The sequence below is a fragment of the Morone saxatilis genome, unplaced genomic scaffold, assembly GCF_004916995.1.
Source record: "Morone saxatilis isolate NCDOM2014 unplaced genomic scaffold, NCSU_SB_2.0 Contig8, whole genome shotgun sequence".
Taxonomy (NCBI): domain Eukaryota; kingdom Metazoa; phylum Chordata; class Actinopteri; family Moronidae; genus Morone; species Morone saxatilis.
The window spans coordinates 20,939,100-20,960,349 of record NW_023340257.1 but is presented as its reverse complement, the minus strand read 5'-3'; the positions used below and the strand labels follow the sequence as shown (position 1 = coordinate 20,960,349).

Sequence of the window (21,250 nt, the reverse complement as noted above, 5' to 3'; positions counted from 1 at the left end):
AAAAAAAAAAGGGGGGGGGGGAAACAGGCTGACTGGTATGTAAATATCTTATCTTGTGTCTCCGGAGGTTTGCAAGCCAAATGAGAGAGAGGGTGTGTGAGAGTGTTGCAGGTGGTGGGCTTTCATAATGGTAACTGTCACTCTTTGTTTAACACGCCGAGTGCGAGAGAGTAATCTCCTCTTCGGTATGTGGCTTTGCAGGTTCTCTGAAGCTGAAGGCTTTTTGCGTACTGCTGGCTCAAAAATTAACTTTTCTCGCTATGCGGAAGTCAGCGCTGTGCGTCCAGGCCTTCCTCGTTCTGGTTTAGTGGTTTCATGTAGAGAAATGTATCCGGGCACGTTCGTGGACACAGTGACTGTTGATTAATCTGTGACGTGGTTTTGTTTCTGTTTTGTCTCTAACCACTAAAGTCGACCTGTCATAACGTGTTTCTGGGAATAAAGGAAATGTGGATTGGTGCGATGAGCATAACACTGTAAATGTAGCAGAGACTAAAATGCAGCTTTCTGGTTATACACTGTTGTGTGGCTGACAGTAATTAATGACGAAGCAGTGTCAATTGAGATATATGGACTTTGAGCATGGCTATTTACAAAAGGGGAAGTGAATTAGATTTTTTTGGGTACTCCTACACCATTATGTTGTGAAACTGAAGCGTTGTGATTAGATTTTTATGTAATTGCACATTATTGTAAGCTTAGGAAGGGCGAGCCAGGCCAAAACCCCCCTCACTGTCCCTGCCACTGTCCACCTTCCTCTTGTGACGTTATAATTAAATACACAATAAAGTAACCGTGGCATGATTCTTACGTAACTTAATTTAACCAGGAAAGGGCCTCGCTGAGATTGAGACCAGCAGCACACAGAACAGAGAGGTTATATAAGACAGACGTTAATTAAATAAAATATGCACTTCTGAAGGATTCAGGGCATTGTTCTTCACTTAAACTATGCTGCGTTGAATTGGTAATACAGGTAGCCTGCCGTGGCCTTTCACACAGCTCCTCTGTGTCTGCAGTACAAGGCTTTCTCTTTGTGGGAGTGGCGGCATTATCTCTGATCTGTGGCAGAGGATTTCTAATCCCTCAGGAAGGACAGGGTACACAGAGGACAGACGGGCTTCAATTACGTGATAATTTACCACAGAAAACGTACATTTCTGATCTATCTACGATTAATTGTAGAGCCCTACACACTGTGTTACCGAGGCCTGAGTGTCAGAATGTCGAATACAGTTGAACATAACATCAACAACAACTAACAAACACAAGTTTTCTGATGATAAAACACTGTGAAATCCAAATTGATGAGAGATTTAAAAATAAAAGAGAGCCCATAATTATTAAAGGCCTGTTCTTGGTCAGTGCAGGAGGGCTGACAGTTACGGTGTCTGGCTTCTTGGTAACGTCCCCACATTGAGTGAAAGGCCTTACGTAAACAAGGCTTTGTTTTTAGCCAAGGGATTCTGCACTTCACTTATCTCTAAGAGAGCAAGAGCGTCGTCCAACTGGGGACTTTGAATTCTGACGTTTCTGCACAAAAAGAGGTTGAAAAACCCGGATTGGCTGAAGTTAAGAGAGCTGTTAGTAGTATTGAGCTAATATGAGTATTTGACCTGTCCTCACACAGCTGGCTTTCTATTTTTAATTGAAAACATTATTATATTATTATTAAAAACATGAACTTATCATAGATCAACACATTATAGAGGTTTTCTTATCACTTAGCAACAGGAAGGACGATGGCATTTTGTTTAGACATGCATAATTATTGCAGCAGTAGTGATAGTAAAACCAAAAGTGTGACTTTAATTCGATGAATCTGTGATGAGACACGAGTTTTAAAGCTGCCCCGTAACACCATCTTAATACGTCTTTGTTTCTCCACCAGATTTTTGTCGCATCGATGATCCGCTATGCAAGGATGAGAACGCCTTTCTCAGCTACGAAGCTATCCGTAGTATCCACAAGCAGATGGACGATGACGCAAACGGCAATGTAGACGTGGCAGAGACAGACGGCGTGAGTAAAAAGTCCTCATCGACCGGAGCTGATGCTCTGTTGAGGTTCTTTCTGGTCACAGTCGGCTTCATTCAGTCTGAAGAGGCTTACAGGTGTCATTATTGTAATCCTCTGACATTTGACCGTAACTTTCACTGAGTAACTGGATTTACACTAAGTTCTGTTTACGCTCCAGTGCTTTTTTATTTGTGTCCGTTTCTGTTTAATAATTAACCTAATTCACGTCAAGTCTGGTTGTAGCTGACACTGATGTTGCCACATTTGTACAAACACATTGTGAAACTGTACAGAATTGTCAAGGTTTTCCCTTTTTAATCCGACCGTGTGGTTTGTGTTTTTAAAACGCAAGAAGAACAGTTTTTCTCTTTAATACAGGGAGTTGCAATGAAAGCTCAATGTAAACAGTTTCCGTTGCAGCTTATGTCCGCTGACAGCTGTTTAATGCTCATCAGAGGTCGGGTCTGTTGAAGACACTGCCTTTAGTCCACTTAGCTTACATCCTGAGTTCTGGTCTAAACTAGATGTTGTGGACTTTAGGAGGCCTCCTTTGGAGCCTTATTTCGGTTTGATTCAGTCTGCCATGTAAGTAAGTAAGTAAAACTTTATTTATGTAGCACCTTTTTGACACAGAGATCCAAACAACAAATAAATAAACACAACAACACCTGGAAAACAAACGAAGGAAGATAAAACAAGAGGGAAGGATAAATTAAAAGAGAGACACCAATGTGGTTGAGGCCGATCAGAGCCGAGGCAGCGTCATCACTGCAGCCCTCTCTGCTTTCAGAAGAGGCACTTGACACGCGAATACCCCGAAGGCAAAGAATCAAGTGCAGTACAGTGAACGCGCACATCTGTAGTGGCTTTGAGTTGAGAAATAGAGAGCTCAAAACGATTAAGAGCACTTCAAGACGGTAGTCCGGCTTCCTGTTCTCATACAGTGATTAAATAAAGAAGAAAGTTGCTTTCAAAGATCAAAGTCTGCATCTGCCTTTTAAGAGCAAGCTTCAGGCCGTGGCTACATTATACAGGTCCTGCTAATTTTCCAATGAATATATCTTCAGTGTGTTATTCCACCTGCAGTACCGACCATCTCTCTACCCTGTAGTGAAACCCTCCCACACAAATCTATCAAGAAAGAAAGGAATCATGACTTATAACGGTCTTCCACCCCTGTTGCATGAGTTGCAGTGGGAGTGCAAGTTGTTTTTAAAAACCTGGTGACTGAGCTAGCCTACAGTATAGTGGGCAACCAGCAGTCGGTGAGCAATACCACTCCAGTGGGGGTGAGAATGTAATTGTGCGCCTTGATGTCGTGTTGTCTCGTGTGCAGGATGCAGGGTTCTTATTTTCAAACGGAGATACCAAAAAGTCTTCTGGGTTTGTTTTGTTACCCTTAACAGTTAGACATTTCTATTATTTTAGGGCATTTCTATCGATGTTACAAGTTGAATAGTAGTTGTCAGTTAAAGCCAACAGTCAATTGGTCGTTGAACGTTATGATATTAATTAGATTGTTTAAATATTCGTATTAACAGCCGCCTGTAAGTGATAACGGAAAAAGTGGTTCTTTGTGTCAGAACAACAAGCAAGGAGACCGAACATTTCACTTCAGTTTGAATTCAACACAGTACAACATCAAGTCTTGTTCAAAAGACGGAGTAAATAACTTCCAACTTCACTGAAACAAACATATAAACAAATACACACACACACACGTACATACATTATAGTTGACTAATTAAGACTCTTCTCGTCGACTATAAGGGGACGGCTCTAGATATTTCATATCTTTGACAGGGTTAGGGTGTATATATGTATATATTATAGTAAATATATCTATATATCTGCAATATCTTATAATTAAGTTCAACTTTTTCGATTGCCGATTGGATCGTAACTCACCGATTGGTTTTGATGACATTAAGGCAATTTAAACTAAGTTACTAAAATAATCTGTGCCCTACTGTGCATTTGAAATGTTCCTGGTGGAGTGGCATGTCCACGCGTTCAGCCCGTTCACCACAAATAAAGAGTGACCTTTAACAAACCAGCTGGCCGATCAGACACCCCACATCTCCATTCTCAATATCCCTGCTCACCAAAACTTGTCCCACCAAGTGATCAACACACTTGTTGTAGTGCAGAATAACTGTTAACGCAGCTGAGGAGAAAGATCTGTGCTACCCTTGACCATTAAATAGTTGGTGAAAAATCTCAGTAACTTTTAGGTCGTGTACAGTTGAGATATTTATGGTGTTTTATGTTTCTTTCAGAGTCAGTGAAGCAAATACACACACATAAGCCACAAGAATTGCGTTTCCTCTTTTATGGAGGTCATAAAGACCACAGTTGTGAAACGGGTCACAGTACAGTGCTCACAATAAATTAGAAACCCTCGGCAGCAAATTTCCAACACAAAATGTGGTCTTTGTCCTCCAGTTGTTCATGCATTTTATTCAATCAACCCCCACTCAGACATACTGTCTGTGGTGAGTAGGATGTGTATTCACAATGATCTGATGGTATTTAATTCATGGATTAGGTGAAGGAGAACTTCTACAACGCAGCACTTGTCAAACTAAGTTAACTAAAGTTATGTATCCTGAGATCGTGTCAGTAATTCAGTTTTTTTTTAGCTTGTATAAGTATTGTAACCACTGCAAACATCCTTGTCCTACTGCAGTTCCTGAGAGAAGATCTGAACTACCACGACCCCAAAGCCAAGCATAACAGCTTCCATGGGGATGACCAGTTCATCAGCGTGGAGGACTTGTGGAACGCATGGAAGATTTCTGAAGGTACTGCTTTGTTGGTTTTTCCCTATAAGGCCAGCAGGGACTCCAAAAACAGGCCTTTCTTTCACATCTTTTCTGTATTTATGAGTGGAGTTGTACACTGTGTGACTGCTAATTGCTGTTATTTTTAATGAAACATTCCTTGTGAGTGTTTCATTGTTGGTCTGGGCATTAGTGTGTTAGTAGCAGAGTTTGTATTTCCCATGTGACTGACACATATTACCCCTGCTTGACCTTCTCACTCGCTCAACAAAGGAGCCAAGCAGTTGATCAGATGCCTTGTCAACCAAAGAGCAGCCTAGTTATCGGCTCCAGCCAGTGGCAGAGTGGACATCATTGAATCTGTCAGCACAAAATTCACTCTTACTTCCTTCTGCCTATCTTTTTGGCTGAGTTATCTTGTACTCTTTGAGAGCCCTTTTCATATGCTGTGCTGTATCTGGCACTCGCACCCTTCACACCCTTTTCCTCTGGCTGCCTTTGTCCCCTTTTTCACTCGTAGTACTGACTTGGACTGCATTGCAGGTTCTTGACAGTGCTCTGGAGAATTGGAGCCAGGAAACTGGGTTTTTGTTGAGGAGAGCAACACATTAACACAGACGGCCCACACTATTGACTGTCTGCCAGGAGCTGGGGAGTGGATTTTCCTTCCCCAGTTAGGGGGAAGCCACTGTATGTTATGTTATAGGATACCTTTTTTTTATAGATTATTCAGAGTTTGGATGCACCTATGATGTACTTGTGTGTCAAGCTGTATATACTGTGCAGTTAGAAAGTGTTGGCACGTTGTTTTGGCTCTGTACGTTGGGTTTAATTAAAATCATTACATTACAGGACACGCAGTATTTAAACAAGTTAACTCAACCTCTGCTACATTCATCATTTTTAATATTTGGTTGCAGTTGTTGTTGTTGTAATCACTGACTGCTGAAGTCTACGACCCACAGACGCCAGTACACGCTTTTTATTTCCCCGTGTGATGCCCTTGCTGGTTTTTGGGACTTTTTGCGTTCAGTCTGTACTTATTACAAATTAAACATGTGATCGGTTTAGCTGAGGTCAGCTGCTTGGCCCCAAGAAAGAATTTTTCTATTTGTTTAGGATCCATTGCGTTGTTCTGAAAAGAAAAGGCAGGTCTGCAAGTACATTGTTCCTTCAATAAAGATGTGTACACCCTCAAACTCAGATAAAAGCCAACGGTTTAACCATTTAGTCATTTCAAAACATTCGTTTGAAGAGAACAAAACCATGAAAAACATATTACTAATACTTTCTGACTGCACCTTGTATGATAGAAACCTATTGTAGCTGTGTGAATGAATGAGAAACCATGAGCGCTGTAACTGTATGTTTTATTTGTTCCTCTTTCCCTCAGTGTATAACTGGACAGTGGATGAGGTGGTGGAATGGCTCATCACCTATGTGGAGCTGCCACAATATGTAGATGCATTTCGCAAGATGAATTTTAATGGAAGTGCCATGCCAAGGTAAGGGCTGTATCAACTTCTCTAAAATATAAACCGTACTAGACCTTTTTATTTGCAGAAGTAAAAATGGAATATTAATAAAAGTGATAAATAATTGACTTGATGCAACTTCTTTAGTGCCATCCGTCAGAAATCCTTCACATTTCCCTCTTTTATAAGTCATTACATTCCCTATTCTGATCAGCCAGTGTCGGTTTTATTACATTTATTCTAATTTGTGTGTTTTGTATCTGATTGGTTGGGTGAAGATTTGTTAACTATAGATTACACCCTTTGATCTTCCTTCGTTCTTGCAAAATGACTGTGTGTCTGTTTCTCTCGTAGGCTCGCCGTAAAGAACACCACTCTGACAGTCTCTATTCTGAAGATCCTGGATCGCAGCCACGTGCAGAAGTTGCAGCTCAAGGCTTTGGACACTGTATTGTTTGGAGCTCCTCTGAGTATGTGATGTTCTCCTTTTTTTTAAATCCCTGTACTCATTCATAAAACATCTGTCTAAATCACAGATCCAGATACTTCAAAACCCTGAGTAGGGATGAGAAGGGGGTTCTGTTTCATTACATTTTTGAGGGTCTTGTCAACAAAAAAACTTCAGTATAATTTTTTGAAAGTTTGGTTGATGGGCCAAGATTTTTATTTGTTTTTAATATTGCTACCAGACTGATATAATCACATACTGTATGGTATTGGTGGTATTGTCATTAAGATACTGATTAAAATGTAGACACGCACTCTTGATCAAAACTAATTTTGAAGATTAGGAATCGTTGACGGCACCCAAAAGGCTTTGTAGTTGTTCAAAAAGAAAGCCCTTACTTTTGGTCTTTAGAGAGGCCTAAAGAGAATTGATTCTTTGGAATTGGAAATATATTGCTGTAAAACATCGGTAGGAAGTTTTGAGTTCTTATTAACAGCCTACCACCATTACCGACATCCTGACCACTGCTGCTCTCATTTTTCATCAGAACTTCATCATCACTCTGTGATATGTTGCGGTTGGGTTTTATTAGCTTTCCTTCTTTCTTTATTTAGTCACTTCATCTACCCACTGACTTGCTCGTTTACTCACTTTAGTCGGCTCATCTTTGGTATGTCGGGGAAATCCTCTTACCACCTGTATCAGTTTCAGAGATTGAGGAAGTGAGCTGAGGGTTGGACCACACTGCTCTGTATTCCAGACACACCCTTCTGCGTACTGAGACAAATAAACACACCACTCGTCCTCTCCTTCTCCAGCTCTCTGCTCCAGTTCTGTAACTACTGATAGTAATCCTTCAGGTTCCTCTGAATGAGGTTTGTCTCAGCTGTCATACCTCTTGGCAGTACTATATATTTTATTTTTTTTACAGAATCTGTGTCGACACATTCCCAGGATGACCGCCAAAGTTCTTCTACTTTATTTAAAGAAAAACGTGTGTGTTGCTTTAAAGCTTAGTTACATTGTGTCAGCTGAATACTGAAATTCTGCATCACAGAGCTTAGAAAGTCTGTGAAAAGTGATAAATAAAGAGTCCTTGAAGTTTAATTGTTTTTGTGGAAGGGTGCATATTTGGAAGAGAGATGTATATGTAAATCAGTAAGGCACGAAAAATGTTAATGAACCTTCATTAGAAAGCAGCCATTTACATTATAAAACAAGCATGTAGTGGCCTGTGTCTGGCATGTGTCATTGAGTCACACCCGTAGGAAGACATTAGCGAGCACTGTCTGGCTTTGACAGCCTCTCAAAGCCAGGGGGTCCCACTAATAGTCAGACTGATACAGCAGCAGCATTTTAAGACACATCTCACAATGGGTTGGTCCTAATCTAATGGACAGTTGTGTAATAATTAACCCGAGCACATTTGGGTCCAGTTATTTCCAGTTTTGTGGTTAATTAAGTGTCACTTCATGCTCCCTTGGTGGTATTTCAGAAAGGCAGTGAATGTGGTGTTCACTATGTGTAAGTACCAATTTACATACACTATAGTTGCGTGATGATAGAAGGCCAACTGTGTTTCCTGTGTCGGACAGATGGCGTTGTAAAGAGCAGTAAATAGAACCAAGAGAACAGTGTGGCATTAGGAAATTATTTCATATCATCTGAGAGATAATGCACAACTTTTCCTCTTAAGCTTCTGTCTCACACACACACACACACACACAATGCAGAGCTGAGACAGATTTAGCACACATGCATTCAGTTTATATCGTGACCTCATTTTCTGGAGTTGTGCTCTCTGTGGTTAAGAGGTAATGGTCTGTATATACCAGCCTATCAAATGCAGCTGAAGCCTAGTTATTGTTCGTACTACTTCAGTAGAATTAAGAGATGGGAGCAGAGGTTTACAGTTGTCCTGTAGATTTTCTGTTCCTCAGTTCTGGCACATACTTTGACACAATAGCAGGCTCAGCTGGTCCAAGTTCCTTGACTCTGATGAACCTGTGTTTGTTCTGGACTTTATAAGCAAGTCTATAGGGATATACACAGCGCTCCTGAACATTTAACACAAGCTAGATACTTGGTGATGTGCAGAGGGTTCATGTGAAGAAAGATGTGTGCTGTGGGTTGAAATTGTTTGGATTTGTGGTGTTATTTGACTTTCCTCTGTCAGTAGCAGCCAGTGGTACAGGGACATATTTGTAAAGAACAATGTATTTAGGTAGGTAGGTATCTAAAGAGAAACAAGCCTGTATTGTCTTTTTCTCCTAATTTTACTTCCTTTGTGTCTCACTCCAGGAAGTCATGTTTTTGACATCTCTTTCCCGCACACCCCTTTGCAGGTTTTGCAATAAAAACATGTCTCGTCGTGTAGCTTGCAAGGCTGAAATTCAGGCTGTCTGTCAGTTGCTGCATGACAATGCTCTTCTGACTCATCAGATGACAAATGGACTTTATTAAACCCAAATTTTAAGATGACCTTTTGTAAATGTTTTTCTGCTCGCTCAAAGTTGATCTGAATCTAATCTGAGGCTTTTTACAGATCTGTTAGCTGCTTCCTTGCTGCTGTGTCTTTTAATAGCTTTGAATCCTTTACAATGACAACATACTATAAACCCCCCCACCACCATCTCCTGCTTCTTCTGTACAGAAGTAATATTGAACCCATTCTCTTGTACTGCACCACCTGCTCTTTCACCATGCTCAGTCAGCACTAGAAAACAAGCTCCTGAAAATCACTAACATATCTTCCAAAATAATTGGTCTCTCCTCTCCCAACCCGCCAGCCCTCATTGACACTGCTACCGCTCTGACCATAGCACACAACACCTGCCACCCCCTCAACCCATGCTTCACCCCACCCCCCCTCTGGCTGAGGACAACCACTCTTGAAAAAACATGCTTGGGGAGGAGTTTTGTGCCCTCAGCTACACTACACTATAATAGGCTTGTGTTGTATTGCTTTTGTTTTTGAAGGTTATTTTTTTTTGTACAGACCGTGAAAACGAATTTCCTCAATTAATGACAAATCTGACTCTGAGAGCATACTCGCACTCAGTTATTCAGAGGAATGGCAGCTAGGATTTGATTCATAGCCCCTCATGTACGAAAACAGTTCTAGTTGCCATTGTTTGGGTTTTCTGTTCATGTTTATTAGCATTTGTTACCAGACTGAAATCTGCTGTGTTAAGCTGGCTTTATCGTGGACTTTTGCAGCAGGCCCCTCTCACCGCAGCCTGAACTTGTGCTACTGACTCTTCTATTTGTGTCACAGTTTGTGTTGCAGAATGACTGCAAGCACAAGCTTCACACCACATCCTTGTGAAGCTTGCTCATTGTTAGACAGCTTCATCTAATGATCTTGATATATCGCCTGGCTGAAATACACCTCCTCTTCTATTGATTTATCTTGTGATTTTGAAGTTTATTACTTGGCTAGAGTGTAACTTGTCTTCTTTATTTCCCTCTTTCTCTTCAGTGAATAGACACAACCACTTGAAGGACTTCATGCTGGTAGTGTCAATAGTCATAGGCATGGGTGGCTGCTGGTTTGCCTACATCCAGAACCGCTACTCTAAGGACCACATGAAGAAGATGATGAAAGACCTGGAGGGCCTTCAGAGAGCTGAACAGAGTCTGCATGACCTGCAACAGAAGTGAGGGTTTTTCCCACCACCCACACAACGAACTGTTATACTCTACAAGCACTGTATTGTGCATACATACCATTAGTTCTCTATTTCCACACAAAACACTTAAACAGATGTATTTATACTCGTGTGTACGCTATAGACTTCAAACTAACTTTAAGAGTATTTTGATAAATGATAATTACCACCCTTAAAACTAGCATCAACCAGTGAATGCTCTTTACAAGTCTTCCATGTGCTGTGAGTTATTCCTCCTACATCTCTATCTCACTGACTTTCCTTTATTCTGTGAATTTAAAGGTGTACAACTCAACACTATCAACTAATATAGTTCTGACAGACTGTTTAACAACTAGATGACGGTCTGAACAACAGCCCTTACCCATTAGTTATGAAGCATTTTGGTGTGTGAAATACCGCCCCTACTTCCCTTAAAGTCAGTATTTTATTTCACAATTTTTTTTCTGGTGTTGGCTGAAGCAGGAAGTCTGGAGGAAATCCTGTCAGTCTCAGTAATTTTACTATGCAAAGATGTGCGAAGATGTTCTTAAACGTCAAGAATTTGCATGTAGTGGTTCTGAATCCTATCTGTATTTGCACAGTCATAACTCATTCATAAGTTATAACTTTCACAGGATTGCCAGTACACAGCCACATTGTTCTGAAATAGGAAGTGAAAAACTGTTAGTGCGGCTCCTCCAGACTCTGCCTGTGATTCATTGGACAGGCCTTTAGACACATGACTCTAGATGAATTGACTTAAACATTTAAACACATTTAAATTAAATCTAAGAACTACATTACCTGAAAATCTCGATGACAAAATGTGTATAATTTAGATACATGAGTGTTCAAGGAAACATCCGTGAGTTTAGGGCTGCTGTTTGAACAGCTGGACTTTAAGCCAGTTTGACAAATCTGTACAACATTGTAATCGTGAGCTGTCATTTTTAGCTCAGTGGGCCATGTTTTAGTTGGAAGCTTCGACATAAGACTTATGAGTCGGCTGCAACACAGCTTTGCTTTCACAATCCAACTGCCAAGTGCAATGTTTTCCACACTTTTCAGTCACTATGCACTTTAAAATGAATCACCACACGGGCTTTTGAAAGGACAACAACGCCGACACAAAAGCACAAATGCATTTTGTGTTGGTGGCTAATCTATTACTGACTTCCTGTTGGGATTAAAAACGGCTCCCTTTGCTTTGTACGCTGCTGATCAAAGTCATTGATAAAGATATAGAATGAGTGATTTTCCATTCATTAGACCAATTCTTACTAAACAACAGCAGACATGCATTAAGCTCGGTAACAAAGTAACACAGACTCTGTGGTGGTGAAGAGATACCTTAGTTCAGAGTCCTAACCTGTGATCATACAGTAGGGTTTGCATAAAGTTTGCCTCGGTCTGTATGATGCAGTGTGGAGCTCAGTGATTTATTGTGTCGAGCAGCTGCTCAGTACTTGGTACTCTTCCTCTTGGGCATCTCGTTTGTTTTCACTGTAGGAAATGAAACAATATTTTCGAATATTTGTCCCAAGAATTGGACGGATGAAATTAGGTGTTTTATTAGGAAAGCACTCCAAATAAAGCTAAATGCATAAAAGCAAATGGTATTACCATGAGGAGTAACTAAAGGTTGTAAGATAAATCTAACTATTTTGGTCCTGTTAATACCTTAAGGAATGCTCAGAATGTGCTTTTAAGCATGCACGGTCTCCTCTTATTCCTTTAAAGGATACTCAAACACAGTTTCATCTCCGGTCAGGGTTTTTTTTAACTTTCAAGAGGATAAGGCATTAGCATGGTGCGCAGATAGAAGTCACAGTGAAAATGACATTTGATGTTTTGCTGCTGATTTTTCAGATTAAACTTTGTTATTGGGCAGAATTTAACATGAAAAGTGACTCTTCAAAAGTGAGATGTTGCGTTGCTCTTGGCCACAAATGTATTGCAATACATAATTGAAAGGCAGTCTGAGAGAATTCCTGTCGTACATGTGTTGGTATGTTGATTAGAATTTGAATTTTGAGTTTTGCTCGTAATGGAAAGCTCAGAGTGGCCAAGACGGAAAGTGTTTAACCTCTGGGGGGGGCATGTTATGTGAGATTAAAAACCAGGGACATGCTCAGTCCCATTCACCAGACAGACTGAGGAGCAGTGACGGACGTTGTCACGTGACTGCATAACCTTAGCTGTTGCAGGCCTCAAAACTTCCAGTTGATCTTTCTACCCTCATTACCCACATGAGCTGCTCTTACTTTGTATCAGCTGGCTGTTTAGGAGAAAACAGTTTTTTGAAACATGAGACGATATGCTCTGTTGAGTATCAAGAGACAAGAGAAAACACCACACGTGATGTTTGTCTCAGTCTTGGATTCTTAATTTTCTGTACAGTAACACCTATTCTTACTACACTGTAGTATCTCCCTCATTCTGTGTACCCATATTTTATATATATATATATATATATATGAGGTTTGTTTCTGTTCTGGAGCAGTCCAATAAGGGAGTGGAAAGTTTTTTTTGTGGGATTTGCCTGCTGAATACCAACCAAAAGATCCATTGACTGCACCGGCCGGAACAAATCATTGAGGTCAAACTCCTCCGATAGACTGCCAGGTCAGTGTGTCTGTGTCGCCTCTGGGACTTTACACTTTGATCAGTGGTTAAAACAGAAGTGCCACTGCAAAGTGTGAAGTTTATATTCATTCAGCAATATAGTATAATGTATCTGCTACAACTTAATAGTGTTGTGAAACCACATTTAAATCTAATCTGGTGTGTAAGAGCTCAGAGAAAAAAAACAAGCAAACTTATTGTCTTGTGTCTGTTTCTCATAAAGTAGAATATCATTTTAAAATGACTATTCATTATACAGATGATTTGCAGCAGCTTGTGTATTAATCTTGTGTATTCATAATCAAAAGAAAATGTTAAGCAGAAACAGTCCAGCTAGCTTATGTATCTACTGCCAGACACAGTTGATTATGATCAGACATTTCATTTGTTAAGCATTAAACTGTTTTAAATCAGATTCTCCCAAAATGTGTTGCATCCTGGACAGCCAGGCACTGTGGGAAGGGTTATTGTATTATATTGTAGGTCACTGTGACTAGCAAGAGGATACTTTCATCTCATACAGTACTTGTTTTTGGAGCTGAGCGAGAGAGGTATGTCCTCTGTCTGTAGCCGTGCCTTTCTTCCTGATCCCTGCTGCCAGCTGCTTTCTTTCCATACCTTCAGGCAGATCCTTTGGTATCAAGTAGCCAGCCACAGCTTCCCTGTTGGGGGACAGTGGGAGGAGGCTGTTTGACCCGGCCTCTGCCTCACCGGTGGGAGATGGTGTTAAGCATGGCTGCTTAACATGTCAGCTCTACTGCTAATTCACCCACATTTGGATTGGGGTGTGGTGTGCAGACAGACTTCCTGGAGAAGGACTAGCAACAAGGACAACACCGTAACAACATGTGATTGGCGTTAAGAAGTTTTCTTAGTGTTGTTTAGTGGAGTAAGAGAAATACAAATGTAATATTGGTGTTTTAAAGCCTCTGGGGCATTTACCTTCTCCCTCCAAGTCTGCAGAGACATTGTGTCTGCATCCTGTGAGCCCTGCAATGCAGGTCAGTTGAAACGTTTGGCGTCTTCTCTCTGAGCATTGTAGCTCTGCCAGTGCTTTTGAATCTTAGCTAGAGAATGGCAGAGGTCAGGGTGAAAAGCATTAGCAGGACTGCCCACCACCCACATTTTCCATAGCTGTCTCCCTGGATCACCTTTCATTTCTCTGCTCCTTCTGCTGTTGTGTTTCGCCTGACAGGAGGTCAGTGCCTCTCCCTAGTGACTGAAATATAGTACTGCTTCCTGCCCTTCAGTGTCTGGAGACTAAAAAACAGGCTTTTTTGTTGTGTCATAAGCCTCAGTATTACATATTAGGACGTGGGAATTCCATTGTTATTATTGCTTAGCCAGACAAAGGGCAAAGTATTATCACCTGAGAGCCTAACCTCACATCAGAGATCCAATTAAACTGTTTATTTCTTGGTTTAAAAGGCATACTATAATTATACATACTTGTTAATCGGAGTGGATTAGGTATTTTTTACACTTTACTGTATGTTCAAATGGCACAAATAATTATGTCATAGGTGACAAGCCCCCCCCTTTAAAAGTAGACTTTGTTTAAAAGGCTAGTCTAAAAATATCCCACGTACAAACCAACACATATATTCTGGATACTACAGCAGCATTGGGTGCCGCACTGTACTGTTCTAAAGTTACATGCTGGCAGCTGTTCCCATTCTTGGCTCTTCCCCCTCTGATGTCAGTTTATTGTGAGCTGCCTAGCAGCAGGCCATGGCTCTTTACTTTCTACATGTTAGCCATTGTTTCTGGTCATGCTTGGGTGATGCAAGTCCGTCATTCCACACATACATGGCACCCGCATGCTTACACGTCATGCCTGGCCACAGAAAATAATACTGGTACCTACTACGTTTGTTTTGTTTAACCTTATCAAAGGTCCACGCGTAACATTTAGGAGGAGCTATTGGCAGAAATGAAATATAATATTCATTCAGGTATGTTTTCATTAGTGTATAATCACATGAATATAGGAATTGTTGTGTCCATTACCTTAGAATGAGCTGATTTTATCTACAGACAGGGGTCGCCTTCCAGGGAGTCCACCTTACTGCTAGGACACAGCCACTGAACAAACTAAACTTAAAAATAATCCTTGTTCTCAGGCTGCAGATCGCCCAGGAGGAGCACCGTACAGTGGAAGTGGAGAAGGTGAACCTGGAGCAGAAGCTGAGGGATGAGATCAATGCAGCCAAGCAGGAGGCCCAACGACTGAGGGAGCTGCGGGAGGGCACAGAGAACGAACTGAGTCGCCAAAAGTACGCTGAAGAAGAGCTGGTACAGGTACCTGCAAAGTGACACATGTGATTTAAACATAGAGTTTGGAGTAAAACTGAGGGAGTGTTTTTATGAACTTCCGAAAGGTGACAACTGCACAGTATGTTTAGGTCTTTTGGATTCACACTGGCTTTAGTATAAATACACCCACTGAAGTCTTTGTCCATTAGGAATTTGGCAGGAACAGCACAGCCCACACAAGCGAGCAAAACACACAGCAGTATTTGTTTAAAGGACTATCACAGTGCTCTAATTCAGACACTTTTTACAAGAGATAAATTGGAAACCTGCAAGGCTTTCAGATTCAGTGTGGCTGCAAGACGCTTTGAGCTTAATGTTCAGTAGTCACGGCCAGTCACCACTTACGTATATTCAGGAGGCAAGTGTCAAGATCCATCAGTCCTTAGCTATTACCTTGGTTTTAAGTTGTATATGAGTTTTGTAGTATGTAGATTTGAGACATGTTAGGCACTCAGTTTTTGCAGTTGTCCTACTTAAAAAAACAAATAGAAAATGCTAAAAAAATAAAATACACATTGCCAAGAATGTGTTGCTAGATAATAGAGTTTATGGGTGTGTAGTTTTTCTGTCAGCTAACGTGTGAAATGTTTCGCAGGTGCGCATGGCGCTGAAGAAAGCAGAGAAGGAGTTGGAGTCACGGAGTGGCTGGTCTCCACCAGAGTCTCTGCAGAAGTGGCTGCAGCTCACCCACGAGGTGGAAGTGCAGTACTACAACATCAAGAAGCAAAATGCTGAACGGCAGCTCCTGGTGGCCAAAGAAGGGGTAAGCACGTAAAAACTTAAAGGGGAATGCCATACATGCTGTTTAAGAGAGTTGTTACTTTGATCATAGGACAAAAATCTGTGAATTCCAAAGCAACTATTTCACAAAGTCATCAGAGACCTAACATTTGAGACTAGTTTGTCCATAATATCTGAATCTCAGCTTGATTGAAAGAAACTGGATGTATAATTCAGTTGACGTAATCCTGATTATTGTGAAACAGCTATTGATGCACCCTTGAATGCTCATCGGACTGTTGTACCTGGGAGCAAGATTCCTCTGGAACATAGTGTGTGGATAAAGTGAATATTAGCAGAGATAAATGTTGGGTCATTTGTTTTCACAGGCAGAGAAGATAAAGAAAAAGAGGACCACTCTCTTTGGGACTTTCCATGTGGCGCATAGCTCCTCTCTGGATGATGTTGACCACAAAATACTGGCAGCAAAGTAAGTCAGATTGTAATGGTGGAATACGTTTCGTGGAACAAAGAAATGGTCAAATATTTATGTTTGGCCGCATTCGGACAGGATGGACAATACATGGGGTGATGGGGCGTGGAATATTCACTTTACACTCACATTACAGGAGGAGCAGTGAGTTGGATGAAAAACATCAAAACGTCAGTGATTGCATTAAAATCACTGACCAGCACAATGTTAACCCACTTCCCCCAGAGAAATAAATTCAGTCTGAATGGGGCTTTAGACTTTTGGACGTATTGTGAGTGTGAGTAATGAGTTACATTTCCTCTTCACTGACTTTGCCTTCTCATCTGTCTCAGACAAGCCCTGGGCGAGGTGACGGCTGCTCTGCGGGAGAGGCTTCATCGCTGGCAGCAGATAGAGATCCTCACCGGTTTTACCATCGTCAACAACCCAGGCCTCCCTTCTCTGGCCTCGTCCCTCAACCTTGATCCCACCTACATGGGTGGCAGAGCTACACCTCAGCACTTCATCATGTCGGACGACATGGACGACATGGACGAGGATATCGTGCCTGGAACTCTGCAATGTAAGAGTTCATCCGAATCTTTGGGGAGTAGCAAACGCACCCCTAAACACTCCAAGGCCCAGCTGGGGAAATCCACAAATCAGTCCACATGAGAATTTGGACCTTTAATGCTACATTTAACTGAATTTGTCCTTGTGGCCTACCTGGTGATGTAGGTAGTGAGGGTCACACATGTCTGTCTGTGAATGAGTGTTTTACATTTGTATAATGTGTATCATGTAAATTCACTTAATTGTCTTGTTCTTTTACACACAATTCCAGTTGAATGCCTTTTGTTGATTGTTCTCATTTTGGATAAAAGTGTTTACTTGACTCTCAGTCGATTATTGAGACTGAAGACCCCTGTGACTTTCCTTTGGAAAATGAACTGTCAAGAAAAATATACTTCTTAATGAGAACAGTTTTTTGTGTCCTGATATTTGCTACGGACCTTTTTGAATCTGTTTTTGGTCAAACAGCTGCAGCCAAAGGAAACATGTTATATACCATCAATTTAAATTCATATTTAGGTTGAATATTAGACACAACACAACTGTCCATTTTTCTGAACCTATTTTGTACAAAACCTATTATTTTCATTGAAGGGTAAACACATGTCACATATCTTTATCTCATAGAGCAAACCATTATCAAAACCATTTGTAGAGACGTTAGGTTCCAGTTTGACTAACTGCAGGTCAAAGTTGTACTGCAGAATCCGACAGCAATAGTGAGTAAGTCTTTTAATCAACATTAATTGCACTCCCTATCTCACTCCCCTATCTCACTCCCCTCTCTCCCTCCCACCACCTCTCTGGCATTTGGCTTCCACTGCTGTCTCAATGGCCTAACTACAGATGGCACCCGACTGTTGGAACGGCGAGCCAGTGACCTGTGGTCCGTCGGTTCAGACTATCAGCCCATGTGGAAATATCCTGGTTGGCCATTTATTTATGCCCCAGTTCAGTCCTCAGTTTGACATCCCCGTCTCTCCCCTTGACTCAAAGCCACACAGAGCTATAATACATTTTGATTGGACAGTGCGCTGCCGATGGACACAGCTGAAAGGGAAAAACCACTCCATGCTGCGTTCATCTAAAAACACCCCTGACCTTGCCTTAGTTGCTTGCTTGCCACTCCCTCCCTCCTCTAAATCTTGCCACCACCCAGTGCACCCCTGCTTTTCCCCATAGTGATTGGTCACTTACTTTTATTGTTAATAGGCAAATTATTGTTTAATAGGTTTTGTTTTATTAATATAAACAATATATCATAGTTAATATTTTCTCCTTTTGTTTGATTTAATACTTTTCCTTCAAAGGAGGAGAGATAAAACAGGAGCTTTGGGATTGTATTGTAATGTAATAATGGTGTGCAGTATAAAGGCTAAATTAGTAAATGGGATTTATCTTTAAGACTTAATCGTTTTTCACATTTTAAGTCTGTTAAAGTGAAGAGAAATGCATCCCAGCACCTGAGTATCTTTCCACTAATCTCCCAACTGGTCTCCCCTTGTGCTTCACACTTTTATTTCATGATTGGTTGTTCATAATGCTGTTGTTTTGTGCCCACAGCTCCCAGTATGATGTCCCTGCGCCAACGCCACATTGACCCCCAGCTCGCCATGGGCTCCCAGAGGTTGGTAGAGAGCTGCCTGTTGGCAGGGCAGCAGGGAGAGGGAACCCCATACCCATCCAGGTCTAGGGCTACCTTCAGACAGTCACGCAGCCAGTCGTTTGGGCAGCTCGAGTGTCTCCCTCTACCTCCTCTTTCCTCGGCTGTGTCTCACCCTTCCATCACATTTACCTCCAGCCTAAACCCTCAGCCCCCGTCCTCCTTGTCCGCCTCTTCCTCCTGCTTACCCAGCTCTGTGGGTGGCGGTGTAGCCCCTAATTCCTCCCACATATATCATGCTTCCTTCCAGCCCATGGACCCCATTCCTGATTTCACCTTCTCAGATGTCTCCAAAGCGCACTCCTCGTGCAGCGGCAGCTTTGGGTACCCGTCTTTTTCCAATTCTCCACACACATCGCATGTGCGTGGGTGGTTTTTTTTTATTTATTTTTTTAAACACGTGTATCGTAGCGTAGGTACCTTCTTCTGTACGCCGTGTTTGAGTCCATTTTATTCTATCATGCTTTCTTTACTTTTCATTCCTTTTATTCCTTTTGCTTCACATCATTGCAGCTGATGAGGCATTACAGAATCTATGCATTCACTTTCTCAACCTCTCTCAGTGTTCCTGGTGTTCTTTGCCTGCTCAACTAACAAGTGTGGAGTTCCAGTATCCAGGCTGTGGCCAACGTGTCCCCACTGGGTTTGCAGGCGTAGTGTAGATAAAACCCCAGCATGCAAAGCTTCAACTTGAAACTAGGTTTTTTTTTCTCATTTCCTCTAACTCAAGTTTTTTTCCCCCACAGGGACCTAAATCGCTCCGACTCCGACTCCTCCCTCTCCCTCTCCCAAGTTGGTGATCGGCTATCTGCCTACAGCTCCAAAGGCCACCTAATCAAGCCCACCACTCTCATGCACGGCCTGTCCGGTCGTGCAGATGACATCATCTCACTGCATGCTCACACCCCCAACGGAGGGAACCGTATTCATGAGGTCAATCCAGCAGAGCCCACCCCCGACAGCCCCATACTCATGAAGAACGTGTACGCCATGGAGAAGTCGCCCAGCCTGGGAGAGATCAACAGCCTGTCAGAGTCCTCCCGCTCCCTCAGCACCAATTCCACTGAACCTGACACACCGTCACCAACGGGGGGAGGGCAACCAGGGGTCGTGGGGGCAAAGGGCAGCACCCGCATCCCGCAGCTGTCCTCCAAGAAGAGCCCGCTGGAGGAGGACAGTGGCTCTACAGGAGAAGACACAGATTCCACTGCCAGCCGCAAGAAACATACCTTCAAGATCTTCAAGAAACAGAGGAAATAAGGGCTACACGAACTACAGGCTATCAAAGCTGTTTGACTGTATTCCTCTGGTCTGTTTTCAAAAAAGAAAAGTTTTTGGTGTTCATTAATTGTCAGATGATGGCACAAGTTGTTGCCGTTTCGCTTTTGTGTAGGTACAACACCTACTCTGAGTAACTGGACTGGGAGCAACCAGCTGTTCAGTTTTATCTGCTTATTGGGTCAATGTTGAGTATATGGGGAAATGGGTAGGTTTGTAAATTGGAATGTAAAGTATTATTTATTCTGCAGGAAATTGTGCCAGTCTCAAAGGGAAATGTGTCTCCCAGTTGGTTTTTTCTTTCTTGTTCTACAATCTATAACATTTTGCATGTGTTCACTTTTGTTCGACTGATACTCGAATGCTCTTAGTGTTTGCTTGGTTCTCGTCGTTAACCTGCTTAGACAACACTTGATGTTTCTTTTCTTACTACCTAACCACCTAGCCTACAAATCCAAAGTGAATGCGCACTCCTTTTTTCCACCGAGTACTTAGTGTTTTTATTGATGTTACAAGTTTTTTCTGTCTTTTGTTGTCTTCTTCTCGGCAGAGCAAATGACACAGTCAGAGGATCCTCAAACATAAGAGTCGTAGTAGAAAACTCTGACTTTATTTGTGACACAAATTTCCCTTTTGGCTGTTAAAAAATGTGTCCAGTGTTGTTTGAACGCAGCACAGCAATAGTAGGTACTGAGACGTAGGGGATTGCAAAGGCTTAACAATAATTTGCAACCTGAATGATATTAACTTGTATACAGAAGACAGTTGGACAAGAGGAAAATATCCTCACAAAATGACACAGTGACCCATCACAGTGCGGCTTTAGACCTTTGGCTTTATTTTTAGTATTTAAGGTTGAGTGCATGTGAGCATGAGAGAGTGAGAGAGCAGTGCTTTGCTGAAATGTGCAGCTTTTAAACAACGCCAACAAGTCGAACAAGTCTTTTTAAGACCTTGGCTAATGTACCTATCCTTTCATTATTAGGCAGAAATGTTGTCAAACACATATTTACCAAAATGTTAAACATAACCGTCTGAAAATACCAGAGTAACTGTGTGAGAATGAGCTTTTAATCTGTGTATTGAATTTAAAAATGAGTATACTTTGGATAAAGTTTACAGTATATACCGTGAAACCAACATATTTATCAAAGATGTTAACACAAAGCACATTTTTATTCACAGCTATTTAAAAAAAAAAAAAAGGACACGACTATGTTTTGTT

The 21,250-nt window shown here is 41.6% G+C and overlaps 1 protein-coding gene across 1 annotated transcript in view; it reads left to right on the top strand.

Annotated features, from left to right (window-relative positions):
- Positions 1 to 21,230, top strand: part of stim1a (stromal interaction molecule 1a) — a gene marked incomplete at its 5' end in the record, with an annotated part of 25,681 nt that extends 4,451 nt beyond the window's left edge. The window contains 11 exon segments of the mRNA XM_035679759.1: positions 1,892 to 2,022; positions 4,709 to 4,823; positions 6,196 to 6,307; positions 6,632 to 6,747; positions 10,207 to 10,384; positions 15,127 to 15,304; positions 15,915 to 16,082; positions 16,429 to 16,529; positions 16,865 to 17,094; positions 18,648 to 19,071; positions 19,494 to 21,230. Coding sequence (XP_035535652.1) covers positions 1,892 to 2,022; positions 4,709 to 4,823; positions 6,196 to 6,307; positions 6,632 to 6,747; positions 10,207 to 10,384; positions 15,127 to 15,304; positions 15,915 to 16,082; positions 16,429 to 16,529; positions 16,865 to 17,094; positions 18,648 to 19,071; positions 19,494 to 20,007 — 2,267 coding nt within the window. The 3' untranslated portion in view covers positions 20,008 to 21,230.
- Between the last annotated feature and the right edge of the window lie 20 nt (positions 21,231 to 21,250).